This window comes from Carassius gibelio, chromosome B18 (assembly GCF_023724105.1).
Source record: "Carassius gibelio isolate Cgi1373 ecotype wild population from Czech Republic chromosome B18, carGib1.2-hapl.c, whole genome shotgun sequence".
NCBI lineage: Eukaryota > Metazoa > Chordata > Actinopteri > Cypriniformes > Cyprinidae > Carassius > Carassius gibelio.
The window spans coordinates 16,305,778-16,325,214 of NC_068413.1; the positions used below are offsets into that span (position 1 = coordinate 16,305,778).

Genomic DNA, 19,437 nt, shown 5'->3' on the forward strand with positions numbered 1-19,437 from the left:
GTGATGATGCATACAGTGCTTGGTAATAAAACATTCAGGGCTTCAATCTCAAACATCTTGTGCTGAAACCTTGAACTGTAAGATGTATCCAGGTTGAACAATGAGTTCACGGGTGGCCAGGATATTGTGCGACCCGCCTTGGTTCTTGTTGGGCCAGTACAAGTGGAACGACGGGTTTCCGCAGAAGCCAGCCGTACGGACAGCATTGGGATAGAAGCTCCAACTCTCTTCGTGAGAGACGCCCTCTGGAGGAAGGAGTACATTAGTGCAGCTCTATTAAATGGACAGTAGCTCATAGGGATGTGACAATAGCAAAATCTACAATATTTTTGCTTCATTTAAAAAAAAAAGAAAAAAGACAAATAAAGAATTGGGAATTATATATATATATATATATATATATTAAACTTATTCAAAATGATTCTGTCTAATGCACTTTGAGCACTTTAAGAGCGCTTTGCCTTGAAACACACAGAGAAAACTGACTTGATGAAGCAAGTTAGCCATATTGTGCTTTCTGTTATAGGGTGTTCGACAGATAATGTGCCAAAGCATAATGGCCCAAAACAAATATATTTTAAAACCTTTTATTTTGCCCGGAAGACCATTTAAAATCGTCATGTGACCTTGATAATATTAAGACAGTTTTGCTATTGCGATATTGATAATATTATTACATCCCAACCAGCTCAAGAAAATCTATGTTTTTTTTCATGATTCCAGGATCATGTTTCACAGCTGCAGACTTCAGGATATGGCAGTGCCACTGATAGTGGAGTAACCCGTGACTCACCATCATCAAAAGTATCCAGGAGGGTGCTGGGGTTGATGTCAGAGCCTCCCACGAGGATGTTGTCTAAAGCCCACTGAGCGCGCTCTGCACTCGACCGGACCAGGCCCGACAGCAGTGAGAACGGCTGCCACCATCGCAGACGGGTGGCGTTGGTCAGTGCTTTCTCCGGCAGGACGATGTAATCTCTCCTCACAGACACGTATTTCAGATAGTCCATCTCATGAAGCAACGTCCAAGACACACCTTATAGAGAACAACTCAATCAATTTATATGACTTGTGCATTCATAAAAGGAAATGATTTTGCATTTGTGTTATTAATTAAGAAACATACCTCCATCGATAGAATAGTCCAATAACACACCCTCTTTGCGACAAGTTGGACGATGACACAGAGTAACATTCTCCTCGCTGCCGATTTTAGCCCAATACTCCACAAACCTGAATGGCACCACAAGCACGTTATTAATATGAAGGTACACACAGATTTGAATTAGAATTTGAATTAGAATTTGAATTTAAATTAGAAAGGATACGTGTCTGTGACCAGTTAAAAATACCAACATTTGACTTCCAGGGATTCATTTTACATTTGCAAAAAGCAGCAAACAACAGAACAAGAGAATTCACATGGTCACAGCGCTTCTTAGAGTGGAGAAAAACATAAACTTGGCTATATATATATATATATATATATATATATATATATATATATATATATATATATATATATATATATATATATATATAACAAATAAATAGGCCTTTACAAGAAATATATTTTTACTTAAATAATGAATTATCAAAACAAAATAAAAAAAAAACTAGTAGTCTAGTATGTTTCAGGTTAATTTTGGTGCTGCGTGAAAGGAAACTAAGACAACAGAAAACAGCATTCTATTTTTCTTTATTTTATAAAAGCACAAATATTTGTTTTTAGTGTGAACAAACACAAATAAAAGGAAACCTTTTACATTTTTGATTATCTGTATGACTAGGAGTAGGCCTAGTTGTTTCCATTGTTGGAAGGAAAACACTCAGTTAAGCTTTGCTAACTTGAAATGCATCCCTTTCATTGTTCACTGTCACTGCTCAGTTTAAATATGTCATAAAATCTTTGCTGTTAAGCGTTATCACTGGACCACTATGATATTATGCCAAACGTATTTTGTTTTACGTGGATATTGTAACTCGAGTGAAGTACACAACTAAGTTTAGATAATATCCTAAATAATATTTTGATATTCAGATTCATAGTAAATATGGAAACATTTGGTTTGTGTCAAATAAGAGACCCTTCAATGGTTTTGGTTTAGTCTTAGCCTAAATTAATTTGTTTTGGCTTGTGCTTCTTATGATTTTAATTCTTGTTATTTTTTGAATACTGTTAAATTGAAAGGATTTGAGGTGGTGTGAGGGGAACTTACATATCCTAGCTATCTTAATGTTTGTAAACATTTCATGCTTCATTTCATGTTTCATTTCATTAGGGAGATTTCTGAATAAAATAATAAAATGAGACTCCCGTTGACCCTCCAGAGTCGAGTCAGGTTCCCGTTGACCCTCCAGAGTCGAGTCAGGTTCCTGTTGGCCCTCCAGAGTCGAGTCAGGTTCCCGTTGACCCCCCAGAGTCGAGTCAGGTTCCCGTTGACCCCCAGAGTCGAGTCAGGTTCCCGTTGACCCCCCAGAGTCGAGTCAGGTTCCTGTTGGCCCTCCAGAGTCGAGTCAGGTTCCTGTTGGCCCTCCAGAGTCAGGTCAAGTCACCGTTGACCCTCCAGAGTCAGGTCAAGTCATGACACGAATGAGTTAAATTAGACCTCACGAGTCAAGTCAAGTCACTGGTGATCTTCAAGGATAGAGTCAAGACACCGGTGTTCTTCATGGGCAGATTCAAGTCACCATTGATCTTCATGGGCAAGGTCAAGTCACCGACTATCTTCATGGGCAAAGGCAAGTCACCATTGATCTTCATTGACAAAGTCAAGTCACCAATGATCTTCATGGGCAAATTCAAGTCACCAATGATCTTCATGGGCAAAGTCAAGTCACCAGTGTTCTTCATGGGCAAAGTCAAGTCACCAGTGTTCTTCATGAGCAGAGTCAGGTAACCAATGATCCTCATGAGCAGAGTCAAGTCACCAATGATCTTCCTGAATCCAATCTAAACTCTGTGGAACTACCAGAGCTTCTCCACATCTCAGCCGAACTCTCTGAGCGCTCAACTGATCCTGTCATGTCCACGGAGGCCACCCTTAACTTGTTCATGTTCTTTGTTTCAGACTTGCCTATCCAGACTTGCTGTCATGTATCATCGATCCCACTTTGGTGGTCCTCGGTGCCGCCCTGGTGGGCTTCTGTCTCGACCGCACAGATGTGGTGGTCCTCGGTGCCGCCCTGGTGGGCTTCTGTCTCGACCGCACAGATGTGGTGGTCTTCAGCGCCACCCTGGTGGGCTTCGGTCTCGACCGCACGGATGTGGTGGTCCTCTGCGACGCCCTGGTGGGCTTCTGTCTCGACCGCATGGATGTGGTGGTCTTCTGTGCCACCCTGGTGGGCTTCTATCTCGACCACACGGTTGTGGTGGTCTTCTGCGCTGCCCTGGTGGGTTTCTGACTCAACCGCATGGCTCCAATTCCACCTTGCTCCACTCTGGATTCCTGCCCTGTCGGTTCGGCCCTGGGCCACTGAACTCTCTGTTCTCCCCTGGACTTGTGTTTTGTTGTTGTTGTTGTTGTTGTTTTTGTGTTTTGGCACTTCCTGTCTCTGTTACCCTCTATTACCAGGCCCTGCGTCCCTCCCCCGGTCCTCCACCGGTCCACCTCCCTCCTGGTCTCCTTGTTTTTGTTTTTTGAACTTGTCTCTGTTTCCCTATATTACCTGGCCCTCCGTCCCTCCCCCTGGTCCTCTGCCGCTCCACATCCCTCCTGGTCTCTGTGTTCCTTGGTCTGTTCTTGAGTTAGGGTGGAGCATCTGGTAGCTGCTCGGTGGAGGAGGGGGTAATGCCACGCTGTCTGGTCTCTGTTTCCCTGGGTGTCCACTAGTGGTCTCACTTCCCCATAGGCACCTCACTGTAGGCACTACAATTCCCACTAGCCTTGTCCCTTCATCACAGTAATTGTACTCCTGTTAATTGCACTCAGGTGTCTTCACTTGTTAGTCATTTTCCTCCCTATATTAACCAGTCCTTTTATCGACATGGAGTCCTTACTTTCCATCACCTGGTTTCCTAGTGTTCCTAGTTTTCGAGTTCCTGTTCCTGATCCTGTTTGTTTGTTTGTTTGTTTGTTTCTGTTTGGACTTATGTTTGGTTATGACCCTGGCTTGTTTTAACTTTGATTTTGGATTGCCCGATAAATCTCACACTGCGATTGGATCTCTTGTCTCCTGTTTACCCGTACCTGACAAATGCAACATTCTCTTTCTTCTGGTTAAATCCTTACCTAATACAGCACTTAATAAATAATTTGTCAAAAGAACATGTTCCTGTCTAACCAAAAAAAACATTGAAACGTGTTCTGGGAACATTGTTTTACCCAGACTAACAATAACATCAGTTGAGGTGCTCAGCTACATTAAGAGTCCTACAGAATAAAGGTGCGGTCACACTGCATTCTCATTCCATTGACTTCCATTCATACACATACAAATGCATAAGACCAGAAACACACTTTGCGAAATGTTTTGGATTTTGTTGCACTCCAAACTTCAAAAGCTTGAGACACTGTGTTTCCAACAGTGGATCGATGCATGACCTCGTAACTCAATTAAAAGAACATAAATTTAAAACTGCAGCACTGTAGGAAAGGGTACTAGATTGTATATTTTTACATTTTAGATGTATTATAATTTATGTTGAATTTAAAAAAAGTTTTTTAAAAGATGTCATATCATGACCATTGCAGCATGCTCTAGTGTCTAGTAAGTCTAGTGTGACCACAGTTTAAAGGCCGTGAAGGTTTTATTAGAAACAGAACTAAGAAAGGAAATTGCTCAGTGTAGTTACTTTGCCCCACGCAGGTCCAGATCACTGGTGACCACCTGTCTGGCCTCTACACCATTGAAGTACAGAGCGGTTCCCTCCACCAGCACCCTGCAGTCAGTGCAGGGATATCCACCCTCCAGCAGCTGCCACTGCGGCCCGTGGGCCCCGTCCCAGTCAAAGCGCTCCTTCAGCGATGCCTGCTGGGGACACAAGGAAAGCCTGATGTTTGCCAAGCTGGCATTCACTTGTTTGTAGTGTTGTCAAAAGTACAGACTGCGATCCCATTCAGTACTGAAGTTTTAAAAAAAACTTCCATTTCCCGCTAAGATTTGAGCACTGACTGGTCATTGTGTTCACGCGCTCAAGAGATACAACCTGATTCTAAAAAAGTTGGGACACTGTACAAACTGTTTATAAAAACAGAATGCAATGATGTGGAAGTTTCAAATTTCATTATTTTATTCAGAATACAACATAGAGGACATATTAAATGTTTAAACTGGGAAAATGTATAATTATTAGGCAAAGTTGATTTTAAATTTCATGACATCAACATATCACAAAAAAGTTGGGACAAGGCCATGTCTTTTTATAACAGTCTGCAAATGTCTGGGGACTGAGGAGACAAGTTGCTCAAGTTTAGGAATAGGAATGTTGTCCCATTCTTGTCTAATACAGGCTTCTAGTTGCTCAACTGTCTTAGGTCTTCTTTGTCACGTTCCTCTTTATGATGCACCAAATGTTTTCTATGGGTGAAAGATCTGGACTGCAGGCTGGCCATTTCAGTACCCAAATCCTTCTTCTACGCAGCCATGATGTTGTAATTGATGCAGTATATGGTCTGACATTGTCATGTTGGAAAATGCAAGGTCTTCCCTGAAAGAGACGACGTCTGGATGGGAGCATATGTTGTTCTAGAACTTGGATATACCTTTCAGCATTGATGGTGCTCATCTTTCCAGATGTGTAAGCTGCCCATGCCACACGCACTCATGCAACCCCATACCATCAGAGATGCAGACTTCTGAACTGAGCGCTGATAACAACTTGGGTTGTCCTTGTCCTCTTTAGTCCGGATGACATGGTGTCCCAGTTTAGCGTCTAAGGGCCCAAAGATCACAGGCATCCAGTATGGTTTTCCGGCCTTGACCCTTACACACACAGATTGTTCCAGATTCTCTGAATCTTTGGATAATATCATGCACTGTAGATGATGATAACTTCAAACTCTTTGCAATGTTTCTCTTACAAACTCCTTTCTGATATTTCTCCACTATTTTTTTGCTGCAGCATTGGGGGAATTGGTGATCCTCTGCCCATCTTGACTTCTGAGAGACACTTTCACTCTGAGAGGCTCTTTTTAGACCCAATCATGTTCCCAATTGACCTAATAAGTTGCAAATAGGTCCTCCAGCTGTTCCTTATTTGTACATTTAACTCTTCCGGCCTCTTATTGCTACCAATAAGAACAACTTTTTTGGAATGTGTAGTTCTCATGAAATCCAAAATGAGCCAATATTTGGCACGATATTTCAAAATGTCTTGCGTTTAACATTTGATGTGTTATCTATATTCTATTGTGAATAAAATATAAGTTTATGAGATTTGTAAATTATTCCATTCCTTTTTTACTTACAATTTTTACAGTGTCCCAACTTTTTTGGAATCAGGTTTGTACATCTTTGATTGGCTACAATTAGTATGTTTACATGTAAAACAATAGAATAGATCAGATTTAAGCACTTTTATTACTTTTATCTGACGCTTTTATCCAAAGCGACTTACAATTGCTATATATGTCAGAGGTCACACGCCTCTGGAGCAACTAGGGGTTAAGTGTCTTGCTCAGGGACACATTGGTGTCTCACAGTGGATTCAAACCCGGGTCTCTCACACCAAAGGCATGTGTCTTATCCACTGTGCTAACACCAACCTGGTGATACATGGTGATTAAGAATCTACCATGTAATCAGAGATTTTTGATTACCTCAATCCAGCTCAAATCTTAGCATTTTTAAGACTTTAGTACCCCAGTCTGAACTTTTGAGAACACTACACATCTGGGTTCCGGTGTACCTTCAGCGTGGTGCTGGCGTAGCAGTTGGGCCCAGTGAAGCCCGGGTCACACAGGCAGTGCTGGTCCAGACAGTCTCCATGACCTCCACAGTGGTTTTCACAAGCAGGTCCGATGTAGAAGTTCTCCACTGCCCACTGTGTATCTGAGTGCCTCTGATAGAAGCGGAAGCGCACCGTTCTGTGAACAACAACAGAATTTGCATCACTCACCTGAAGATAATAGAGAACTCTCTCCCCTACTTGTGTGCTAGCAAAAATGACTTTTCATAGTAAATAAAATGCAGAATAGACACACTGACTCACTGAAATGTGACCCTGGACTACAAATAATAACCAGTCATAATGGTCAAGTTCTGGGATTTGAAATTTTTGATGTGGTGATAATCGGCAGATCTCTCTGCTGACATGATAAATATGAGAAAACACAGTTTTTGTTTCTCATTGAGAAATGACTCTAGCACTGGAAAAAACTGATTTCAGCTTCATGTATAAAGCATTGTCTGTGATTTCTCACGTGTCTGCGAGACCGTCAGGAAGAGGATAAACCGCTCGCTTCCAGCCATCGGCTGGGAAGAACACAGACGGCTGTGACACCAGTCCGGCACAGCGAGGATCTGCAGGTAAACACTGAGGCACCAGGTACTTCCAGGTCACACCGAAATTCACAGAGTACTGAACATGAACCTGTCTCTCTGCAGGCTTCTCTGGCACACTGCAGCCAACCGCAATCTGACAAACAAAACACATATTTATCCATCAGCATGCACAAATAATTACAATTATGACTACAACCCGAAACAGAAACCGATGCCTAAACAAATGAGTGTTGCCCGAAACATGCATCAGTGAGAGTGTACCTTGAACTGCATGACCCAGCCTTTGGCAGGAACTATGTCATGTGTAACAGCATAAACTTCCTGTCCATCAGTGTTGCCACACACCATGACACCGTCTGGAGAGCTGCAGAAACGCTTCACGGAGCAGTCTTCAGAAAACAGCCAGTGATCGCTCACTGAAATTAAATAAATTCAGATGACTATAGAAAAGAAGGATGAGTTACAGTTACAGTGATCCTGTGCCTCTGACTGATAGAAGTTTGCACTGCACATATAGAACTAATTTAGGAAGACAAATACCCACATAGAAATTTTATACAACACAATAGTTTGATGGCTTGATATTAATAATAATAATAATAATAAAAATAAAACATGCATTGTACAAATAGTTTTTTGTTTATGTTTTTTGTTTTTTCCAGCTTAAACCCATTTCTCAATGTTTAGGTACATTTTTCAGAATTCTTCACACAGTGAGCAAAACAGCATCTACAGTCAAACCAAAAATTATTCAGATACCAGATATTAATTTAGATTTTTTTTTGTTACTAGTCGGTGCAGGACACTATAGTTCATATATATAAGTGAGGATAGCAAAATAAAGTGAACTGTGACATATTATACCCTGAAATTCTTCATATAGTGGATTTCCAATGAAATTTGGGATCAAAAAATGATTCAGATAGTTTAACCTGATCACGTTTTGCTTAAGTGTTGTTCTTTAATTGCTAATTTGACCTTTTTACTTCACAGACTGAACAAAATGAAGCATTGTTTGGTAATTGTTTGAATTTGTTTTGAATAAACTGTGATACAATGCGAGAAATACTACTTTTGGTTTGACTGAATGTGGCTAAACTGTAACTATTTCCACTGATTTGGCACTAAATTCATTCGGCAAAATAATCTATCAAATTACATTGAAATATAATCTCCAGTTAAAAAAATGAAATAGTAGATGAACACCAACAGTGTTAGTATTTCAATTTCATTAACATCTGTTTACAGTGTCCTCCACTATTATTGGCACCCTTGATAAATATGAGCAAAGGCGGCCGTGACAATAATTCTAAATGTGTATATCCTTTTTTTCTTTCGTAAAAAAAAAAATTCACAAAATTTGCACCTATCGTTGAAGTAAAACAATAGAAAGTGGGGACAAAATCTCATTGACACCATTCTCATTTTCTAAAGGGTTTAGGTCAGAGGACTGGGACGGTCATGGCAGAAGCTTCATTTTGTGCTCAGAGACCCATTTTTGTGTTGATTTTGATGTTTGTTTTGGATTATTTTCCTAATGGAAGACCAAATCATGGCCCATTATAAGATTTCTAACAGAAGATTTCTAACAGTTTCCCTGGGTGTCCACTAGTGGGCTCACTTCCCCTTAGGCACCGCACCGTAGGCACTACAATTCCCACTAGCCTTGTCCCTTAATCACAGTAATTGCACTCCTGCTAATTGCACCAGGTGCCTTCACTTATTTGTCATTGGCCTCCCTATATTTACCAGTCCTTTCCTGTTGTCTGTATGGAGTCCTTTCCTTTCGTTAACCAGTTTTCTCGTCTCGCGAGTTTCTCGCATTCCGAGTTCCTGTTCTCTTTCATGTTCCTTCTTTGTTTGTTTGCTTGTTTGGATTGTTTCTGGTTTTGACGACGATTTGGATTACCCTAAATAAACATACCTGCATTTGGATCTCTCCCTGTGTCTCACTGGGTCATGAACGTCACAGAAGGACTCCATCCGTTTAGATCCAGCGGTATGTCTTTCCATGTGTACTCCCCAGCCAGTTTGGTGGAGTGGAGGGCTAAATATTTCAAATTGACCACCCTCCGCCAAGAGGGCAATGAGGTGGGTGCCATGGCACAAATGTTCTGGACCCTAGCAGATGGTCTGGGATATAATGATGCGGCCCTTAAGGACTATTTCAATACCGGGCTGGATGACCCGGTTCCCCAAATAGAAATGGTTCAGTTGGACACATTTGGGTTCTGGGAATTCGTGTGCTACTTGCAGCATCGGCTTCCGTGGGATGCCCCAGCCACTCCTGTCTCTTCCGGTGGGATGGCTGCCAGCCCAGCGCCACTGCACAAAAAGTCTGCCAGCCCAGCGCCAAGGCCCAAGATGGCCGCCGGTTCAGAGTCATGGCACAAGATGGCTGATTGTCCAGCACCTCTGCACAGGATGACAGCTACTGTTGACCCTCCAGAGTCGAGTCAGTTTCCCGTTGACCCTCCAGAGTCAGGGCTAGTCACCGTTGACACTCTGGAGTCAAGTTCCCGGTAAAATTCATGGACAAGGGGAAGTCACCAATGAAATTCATGAACAAATGCAAGTCACCATTGATCTTCATGAACAAATGCATGTTACCAATAATCCTCATGAGCAGAGTCAAGTCAGCATTGATCTTCTGGAATCCAGTATAAACACCATGGGATTACCAGAGCCTCTCCACGTCTCTGCTGAAATACTAGAGCCTCTTCTCTGCTCGGCTGAACTACCAAAGTCTCTCCTCGCCTCTGCGGAACTTCCAGAGCTTGTCACTTCTCAGCCGAACTTTGAGCGCTCGACGGATCCTGTCATGTCCACGGAGGCTACCCTTGACTTGTTCATGTTCTCTGTTTCAGACTTGCCTATTCTGATCCCATTGATCCCATTGTGGTGGTCTTCTGTGCCGCCCTGGTGGGCTTCTGTCCCTTAATTTGTAGCCTTGTCCCTTAATCACAGTAATAACACTCCTGCTTATTGCACCAGGTGCCTTCATATGTAAAAATTGATGAATGCACTGTAAGTCGCTTTGGATAAAAGCGTCTGCTAAATGCATAAATTTAATTTTTTAATTTTTAATTTTCACTTATTTGTCATTGCTTCCCTATATTTACCAGTCCTTTCCTGTTGTCTGTATGGAGTCCTTTCCTTTCGTTATCCAGTTTTCTCGTCTCCCAAGTTTCTCGCATTCTGAGTTCCTGTCCCTGTCCCCGTTCCTGTTCTCTTTCCTGTTCCTTCTTTGTTTGTTTGTTTGGATTGTTTCTGGTTTTGACCCTGGCTTGTTTGGACTACGATTTGGATTACCCTAAATAAACATACCTGCATTTGGATCTCTCCCTGTGTCTCACTGGGTCACGAACATCACACTCCTTCCATTTTTACACAGATGATGCCCAAATCTGTCTGCCCCTGGAATCTAATAACAAGGGTTTGGATGTTCTGCTGGCGTGTCTAGCTGATGTAAAGACCTGGTTGTCCCTAAATTTTCTTCACCTTAATGAAGACAAATCTGAGATGATAGTTTTTGAATCATCACAAGTTGCTACCTCCCCGGCTTAAATCTTGTCCACTTTTGTCTTCCTGCGTGGAACCAGTAGTGAAAAATCTGGGGGTCTTTACTGATAGTGCTACAGATTAGAACAGTAATCAAAACCAGTTTTTTTTTCATCTCAAAGTTTAAGCTAAAGTGAAACCATTTCTTTCTTTTAAGGACTTTTAAATGGTCATTCATGCTTTTATTTCATGAGGCTCGATTACTGTAATTACCTCAACAGTCTTTATTTGCACATCAGAACTATATTATTTGGTTTTATTCTTACTTGTGATTAATGATTAAGAAAATGTGGCTTTTGTGTCCCTCATATTTATAATCCTGTGGAACAGGAATTAATGGCTGGACAATTTAGTTATCCTAGTCACCCAGGTGTGCTAATTTTTTTTAAATATGAATGGGAATATACTCCAGAGATAATTTACTCATAAGAATTTCTAGGGGTGCCAATAATTGTGGCCAACATGTATTGGAGATAAACATTTCCTAAATCATGAGATTTTCTCCACACTTTCAATTGCTTTACTTTAATGATAGATTATAATTTTGTGAATTGTTGAATGAAAGATTAAAAGGATAAACAATGTGGATTTATTGTCACAGGCACCTTTGCTCATATTTATCAAAGGTGCCAATAATAGTCAAGGTCAAAGAAAAATGGGTGTGTGTTTATAAATCTCTGGTCCTGATGGTATCCTCCTGGAAGTAGACTGAGCTGCTGAAGTGTGTGTGTGTGTGTGTGCGCGCGTGCGTGTGTGTGTATCTGTAGATGTGATCTAGTACCAATAGTCTCCTCGTGGATGGTGGATGAGCTGCTGTGTTGTGTGTGTGTGCTGTCAGCCGGCGCTCTCTCATGACTGGGAAGTGCTGCTCCTCCAAACGTGTCTGAGATCTGAGCGTGAGCATCTGAGCCAGAGATCAGCACATTATCCAGAGCCCAGTCGCTCCGATCGGCCCCGTCATGCTGCGGCTGCCACCAGCGGATCCGGACGCCCACGGACCGCGCAGCACCGGGCAGCAGAACATTCACAAACCTGAAACAGAAAACCTTCATAATGCACTGAACACTTAAACAGAGGACCTTTAATTCATTACATAAAAAATAAATAATAATAATTGCAACTCGTCTGTTCTAACACGGAAAATACTAGAAAAGTTCTGACCTTCCCTCATGCTACTCTGTGCTCAGAATAAAACTCAGCATAACCCTAACTGTGTACTTTACACTATTTTGAAACACTGTGTATTGAACAGTGTAAGTAAGGACTAGTATGTCAAGCAGTACTACACTGCATTGTTGTCTCGGGACCTTATTATGTCAGGTTATGTTTAATTGAGTGAGAGGACTCCCCAGCATATCCTGGTTAGGTATGATTAGAAGCATGGCAGCTGGTTTGAGCTGGTTTAAGCTGGTCATGTGCTTGTCTTTAGCATCTAGCTCCTGCTCAGAACATTGCTGGTTTCTTCAACAGGTTCCAGTTACTTGATATCTGCAGAGAGATGCGCTGTACGCATGCAGAGCTGGATAAAGTGGATGGACCACAAGGTCGATCTGGGATTTGTAAGAATGGTTACTGGAATGGTTCAAATCAAGAAGATCAGAGTTTCTAGCAGAAAGACTCACTCAGGCTTGCTGTAATGATCGTAGAAGATCTCGGTCAGCAGATTCCAGCTGATTCCTGCGTTCACACTGAACTCCAGCAGAACGCCCTGGTTACGGTTGCTGGGTGCGATCATACAGCCGTACATGAAGTAGAACTGGATGAATTCAGCACTGGTCAGATTCAAATCCACCGTCACCAGCTGACGAGAGCAGCTCTGGCCATTGGACAAACAACAGCAATGACACTCGCATTCATTCAAAACTACCATCGCTTATGCAAATAGAACTGTAACAATACTGTCACGTATACTGAAACATTATTACAACAGACAGGTAGGTGGACAGAAAGCTAGGCAAAGACAAATTTTGCTTTAACAAATTATTTTTCCTAGATAGGCTGAATAATCTCATGACATTAAACATGGAGTTTGCTTAGAGGCAGTTGAGAGATTTCACGGTCTGATGAAAGTAAAATTGAGCTTTTGTGCCTCATTCAGTGAGAACAGCATCCCTATGGTGAAAGACAGCGGGGATGGAAAACTCATAAAGAGAGAATGAAAAATAGATGGGCCAACTATAAAAAAAGCCTTAAAGGAAAACAAGCTGCAAACCTAAGACTCCTAGGACACAAATTCAAGAAAATAAGCTCTTTGCCAAAGGTCATCCTCAGTATTAACTCTGAGGGCTGGAATACTTATGAATTTGGATATTTGATTTTTAGTTTTTGTCTATTGTTAGTAAATGCCCTTCATGATATTATGATTTCATGCAGCAATAGTGTCATTTAAGGGCTGTGCATCACTGTAAATGTGAGAAGCTCCTGGAACTGAAACGGAGACTGGAGGATGGACAGTTTTACCCCGCTGAAGTGTAGTGCTGATCCTGAGGCCACGGCTCCACAGACGCTGCTGATCTTGGCTCCGGTCAGCAGGTGCCAGTGATTGAGCGCCGGCGCTCGACTGAAACTGTCCTTGAGCTGAGTGGGCAGAGAGACCAGCGGCTCGTCACAGAGCTCACCACCCCACTCAGGGTCACATCTGAAAGACACGAGCCGTGAGGAACAGGAAAGACTTACAGCAGGCATTACCTGGTGACCGTGAGAGGGACTTACACACAGGAGCTCTGTCTGCAGCGGCCGTGACCGGAGCACATCTCAGGACAGCCGTCACCGATGTACAGGTTATCCAGAGCCCACGTCTGCTGCTTATCGAATGGTGCCGGCTGGAACCAGCGGAAGCGCGTGGCTGTGGACCTGAACATTTGACACAAAAAAGGAGAACAAAATACCTTCAAACCTTGGAAGACATAACACCACGGGCTGGGGAATGCTTGATTCTGACTGGTTGATGGATATCCTATTGTGAAGTTATTTTCAGCTATGAAGTAATTCCCTGTTGACCGCATTGCACATCCAAATCCCTTCGCCATATAACTCTGTTATTTCAAAGGTTATTTTCATCCTACAATAGCAAAACAACAAAAACAACCAAAGACACTGAACACAGCAAACAAATATGACCAAAAAAAAAAAAAAAAGATTAAAAATGACAGTTTCCATGTTTTCCCAAGTAAATGACCTTTTATTATCCATGCAAAGCACACTTTCTTTATCCTGCTCTCGCTCTCTGCAAGCACACAAACCATGTTGTCAGTCCTACCCTGTAAATGAGTTTTTCAGTAGTATACAGTTTGCAACTGAAAAGATAAATTACATTGCACAGTATGGAGTCAGTAATGTTGCTTTTCTTGAAGCAAATAAACTTACAGTTTTGCTATTAGTTGAAACGCTGCTGGCGAACACCATAGAGAGATGATACTAACTCTAAAATTTCACAATGTCGTGACATGACATACAGTCCAGTGTGGTGACCCATACTCAGAATTCGTACTCTGCATTTAACCCATCCGAAGTGCACACACACAGCAGAGAACACACACACACACAGTGAACACACACACACAGAGCAGTGAACACACACACACACACAGTGAACACACACACACACAGTGAACACACACACACACAGTGAACACACACACACACAGTGAACACACACACAGAGCAGTGAACACACACACACACACAGCAGTGAACACACACACACACACACACAGAGCAGTGAACACACACACACACAGCAGTGAACACACACACACACAGCAGTGAACACACACACACACACACACAGTGAACACACACACACACAGCAGTGAACACACACACACACAGCAGTGAACACACACACACACACACAGTGAACACACACACACACACAGTGAACACACACACACACACAGTGAACACACACACACACAGCAGTGAACACACACACACACACAGAGCAGTGAACACACACACACACAGCAGTGAACACACACACACACAGCAGTGAACACACACACACACACACACACAGTGAACACACACACACACACAGTGAACACACACACACACACAGTGAACACACACACACAGAGCAGTGAACACACACACACACACACAGTGAACACACACACACAGAGCAGTGAACACACACACACACAGCAGTGAACACACACACACACACAGTGAACACACACACACACAGCAGTGAACACACATACACACACACACAGTGAACACACACACACAGAGAGCAGTGTTCATCATTTATGCTGCGGCGCCCGGGGAGGAGTTGGGGGTTCGGTGCCTTGCTCAAGGGCAGCTCAGTCGTGCTACTGAAGGAGGGAGAGAGCGCTGTATATTCACTCCTCCACCTACAAGTCTGAATCTCTAACAATCAGGACATGACTTCGCTAATGTGTTGTGGGGTTGTACGGTAGTATGAGTGGAATAATTGACTCCAGTCCTTTGAATTATTGAAAACTAATGCACACCTGAGGTGTAACAGCATTACCACCTCTGCATTATTTTCAATAATTTAATGCATTATCGTCAATTATTCCTTACTTGATTTACAAGTATGTGTAAAGTCTTACATCATACCGATTTTTTTGTCAAAGCAGCTTTACAGTAATGAACAGGACAATAGTGTGGGTGGGTGCTTACCTGGCGTAGTGTGGTATGGGTAATGTAACTCTGCCCCATTTGTTGTAAGTATCTGACACCAGCAGTCTCTGCAGTGTGTATGAGGAACAATCTGGACTTGTGGCTAAACAATCCTTGACCAGAGGCAGCCACGTGAGACCCAGATCCAAAGAGTACTCCAGCTCCACCGCTGCGGACACATGAACAGTGGTCAGAGGAAAACCCTGCTTAGACAGAAGCGCAAGCTCATGTCAGGAGACGTACTGTAGCAGGAGGAGGTGACGGAGCAGGAGGCAGAGAAATCAAACTGGATGAATGCATCTGGGCCCAGACTGATGTCAGTGGTGATGCCGTAGCGAGTGTTTGACTTCTCGATGAAGGCAAAAGCTTCTCCATCAGAGCCGCACACCGGCATCCGCGTGCCACCAGGGTGCAGCAGCCAAGAGCGTCCATCTGTGGAGGAGAAGTCATCCTCCAGTGGCCCCCAACCGCTGGCACTGCCACCCACAACCAACTGCACACACACACACACACACACACACACAGATCACAGCAGGGCAACGGAGTGAGCACATCCACTCTACATCCAGATCCAAAACCAGCACAACAGCCAAAATGTACGTTTACTGGTTGTATAAACAATGCCTTGCAAAACCATTCAGATGCCTGGCCTGAGTTTCCCAAAAGCATTGTTAGCCTAAGTAGGTTATAGAACTGTTGACACCATTTCTCTATACAATCAATGCATGTTTGAAATGCATGTTAAAACTAGGGCGAAATGTAAAGCATCTTGGCTGACCACTTATGATTGGACCTCTAGAAACTCATCTTAATGCCAAATGTAAACAAGGTTAGTGAGATGTGCAAAAGATTCTGCAAGATAATCTATTCCAGCAGAAACAGTCCTGAAACTGTCAGTTCTGATCTTAAACACACATGGACGAATGAAGACTGGACTGACTCAAACAGTCCAAAGCCTGTGGCATTCATGTCCTGTATGTACGGCATGAAGCTAGTATGTACTTACCATACCCAGTCATCATTGCTAGATTATCATTTTGTGATGTAAACACAATTAAAAATAACTGTTAACACTTAATTATGATTGTCCAATTTAGACATTCTGCTACCTATAAGTAACTTTGCAAGAACATGTCAACTTATTCTACTAACCCTAACCTAACTGTCTACTAATACTCTAATGAGAGTTAGACATGTACTTCTAAACTAGTAAACTATCCAAATGAAAATGATCAAATAATGAACTCTGAGTTTCAGAGGAGTTCAAATATCAACTTATATAACAGCTTTAACAATGCAGTAAAAAGGGAAAAATTGCTTAATGGTTTTAAATTGAATTGAATTGTTGATCTGGTATTTAATCCAGTGTTAATGAGTGTATTGCAGTACTGTCACGCGTGTCCTGGTGTAGCAGCTCTTTACTTTATCAATAACCCAGGGGCTGTGGAAGTGTCCGTTCTCAGATGGCTGCCACCAGCGCAGGCGTGTGGCTGAGGTTCGAGCTCGGAGAGGGATCTCCAGGGCCACCAGGTGAGCTGTGTTACTGCTGTTACTGTAGAGGAACTCCTGCAGGAGAGCCCAGTTCAGACCTCCATCCACGGAGAACTGCAGGAGCACCGGCTGGGAGCGTGGGTCCGGAGCCGCTTTACCACAGCCCAGTCTCAGGAAGAACTGGATAAACCTGATCAGGACACAAACACATCTCCAACATTTCTAATGGTGTGAAGGACATTTCCACGGTGAAATATCTGGTGAGTTTGTGGAATACCTAGCGTTAGACAGGTCCAGATCTAATGTCTCCAGCATTCGCAAACCGTCCTCACTGAAGAACAGGTGATTCCCGCTGGTGGTGATGCCACACTTTCTGGAAGGCTTTCCTCCACTCATCAACTTGAAATGTTGAGACTCCAAAACCCCACCTGTGTGACACAATCAGTAAAATGGACAGTTATTATACACAGATAAATCCCAATGAATCTGCTCCAGTCAATCACTGGGAAGATACTTCCAGTTTACTGTACTGTACGGGAATACAAAACACAGAATAAAGAGTTACACACAACAATCAACTCGACATAGTGGCAAAAACAGGTAAATAAGCAGTAGAAAGTATACTGCACAATGGCGTGTGTGATATGTATTTAACTAGCAGGCTTTCATGAGAGCAGGGCTATGAGAAAATATCAACTTAATGTCCTGTTGCTTCATGTGTCAGAGTAGTTTCTTATGGTAAAATTCTTGGAATTCAGGTGTTATTAATTTTCTCTGTTTAAGACTCAGGTTCAAAACCAATGAGCACCACTCACATCATTTCCCTCATCCTCATCAATACTGACAATAAAACACATTATATGCTTAATATTAAGAAATGTGCATTGTGCACAAGTAGTAGTCTAAATAAAGTTTAATTATAATATTTATATCAGTGAGTCTCAAATGATATGTCAGTAGATATATTAGCAGATTTGAACTATAGTTACTTTGAAATGTATTTTATATATATATTACTTTTTTTACTAGAGCACACATTTTCAGTGTGACTTTCCAAACACTATTTGCAGCCACATGATTGTTTGAAATATTATGAAATATCATGTCAGATAACAACATACTGTCAAACACCTGTACCTTCGAAATCCTCCTTCAGGAAATCTGGGTTTGGCACATCTGGAACAGAGCAGTCGGGACCAGAGTAACCCGGATCACAGCTGCAGTGAGTGCCGCGCTCACACACGCCGTGCCCATTACACATGTTCTGGCACTGAGGGCCGATGTAAACGCTGTCCAGGGCCCATGTGGGTGGAGCCGCGCCGCCTGAATAAAACCCCTGATACCAGCGGAACCGCACGGAGCTGGAAGCACAGAAACACCGTCACACACCCAACACACAACAGTGAAGCGTAAAAACACAGAAGCAGCTCTCGCTGACCCGCACAACCGCAGCTTGCCGAAGTGGACCATTTCTCTCCTCCAGCCCTGTGTGGTGCCGGGATAGTAGATGCTGGCCGGGTGGAGCTCAGTCGAGCACAGAGAGCTGAGTCGGGGCCCTCCGGCACACAGAGGAACCAGCAGATGCCACGTGGATCCGAAATCTCGAGAAAACTCCAGACGCACAGGGTTCAAGGAAGAGCTTTCAGCTGTGCAGCCCACATTAATCTAGAACAGGAATCACACAGTAGCCAATGACGTTCCTTACTACAACCTACAGTTAGGAAGATGTCAGCATCTATGTTTGAAAGCCCTACCTCGAACTGGATGACGGTGTTCTCGTTGACATCGATATCTCTTGTGGTGATGGAGTGCTCACCCAGCTCACTGGACACGAACACCACGGCTGAGTCCTCCTCGCTGCAAACACAGTGAGACTGAGACAAGACATCGCTCTCTCACAAAACACCAGCATCATGTTGTGATGTGAACACTGCAGATACTCACAGTCCTGTCCTCTGATAGGGGCAGTAGAATCCAGTGTTTCCTCCGGGATAAAACAACCAGTTCCCCTCCTGAGGACCTCCCTCAAAACTGTCTAATATAACCGGCAAGCTATTGATGGTGTTGCCATCTATGATCAGGTCATCAATCACCCACACCTCTTCCTTCTTCCCTGAGGGTTTGAAGAATGACAAGTGTAACGATTATAGCAAGGACAAAAGGACCTTGGCTTCTACATGCTCTGTTAGACACTGGTCAGAACCAGAGCATCGTGAGCTTGCCCATGTTTGAGGTATTGATGTGACATCAGGCTTTGGAATCAAATGCAAAAAACATACACATGACTTT

At 42.9% G+C, this 19,437-nt stretch overlaps 1 protein-coding gene across 5 annotated transcripts in view; it reads right to left on the minus strand.

Moving 5' to 3' along the window:
• The window catches only part of LOC127977511 (reelin), a 105,217-nt gene that overhangs the window by 13,017 nt on the left and 72,763 nt on the right, over window positions 1–19,437 (minus strand). For 3 of the 5 annotated variants that reach the window (XM_052582397.1, XM_052582398.1, XM_052582395.1), the window contains exons 39-57: window positions 19,093–19,261; window positions 18,903–19,005; window positions 18,587–18,813; window positions 18,286–18,509; window positions 17,426–17,576; window positions 17,080–17,338; window positions 15,901–16,150; window positions 15,658–15,826; window positions 13,720–13,860; window positions 13,468–13,645; window positions 12,630–12,823; window positions 11,789–12,039; window positions 7,708–7,862; window positions 7,365–7,579; window positions 6,851–7,028; window positions 4,796–4,971; window positions 1,127–1,233; window positions 794–1,036; window positions 70–245 (exon numbers count right to left, since the gene is read on the minus strand). In XM_052582397.1, coding sequence (XP_052438357.1) covers window positions 70–245; window positions 794–1,036; window positions 1,127–1,233; window positions 4,796–4,971; window positions 6,851–7,028; window positions 7,365–7,579; window positions 7,708–7,862; window positions 11,789–12,039; window positions 12,630–12,823; window positions 13,468–13,645; window positions 13,720–13,860; window positions 15,658–15,826; window positions 15,901–16,150; window positions 17,080–17,338; window positions 17,426–17,576; window positions 18,286–18,509; window positions 18,587–18,813; window positions 18,903–19,005; window positions 19,093–19,261 — 3,566 coding nt within the window. Of the gene's footprint in view, window positions 1–69; window positions 246–793; window positions 1,037–1,126; window positions 1,234–4,795; window positions 4,975–6,850; window positions 7,029–7,364; window positions 7,580–7,707; window positions 7,863–11,788; window positions 12,040–12,629; window positions 12,824–13,467; window positions 13,646–13,719; window positions 13,861–15,657; window positions 15,827–15,900; window positions 16,151–17,079; window positions 17,339–17,425; window positions 17,577–18,285; window positions 18,510–18,586; window positions 18,814–18,902; window positions 19,006–19,092; window positions 19,262–19,437 lie in introns of all 5 variants that reach the window. The other 2 variants (XM_052582396.1, XM_052582394.1) reach the window with 1 other exon arrangement.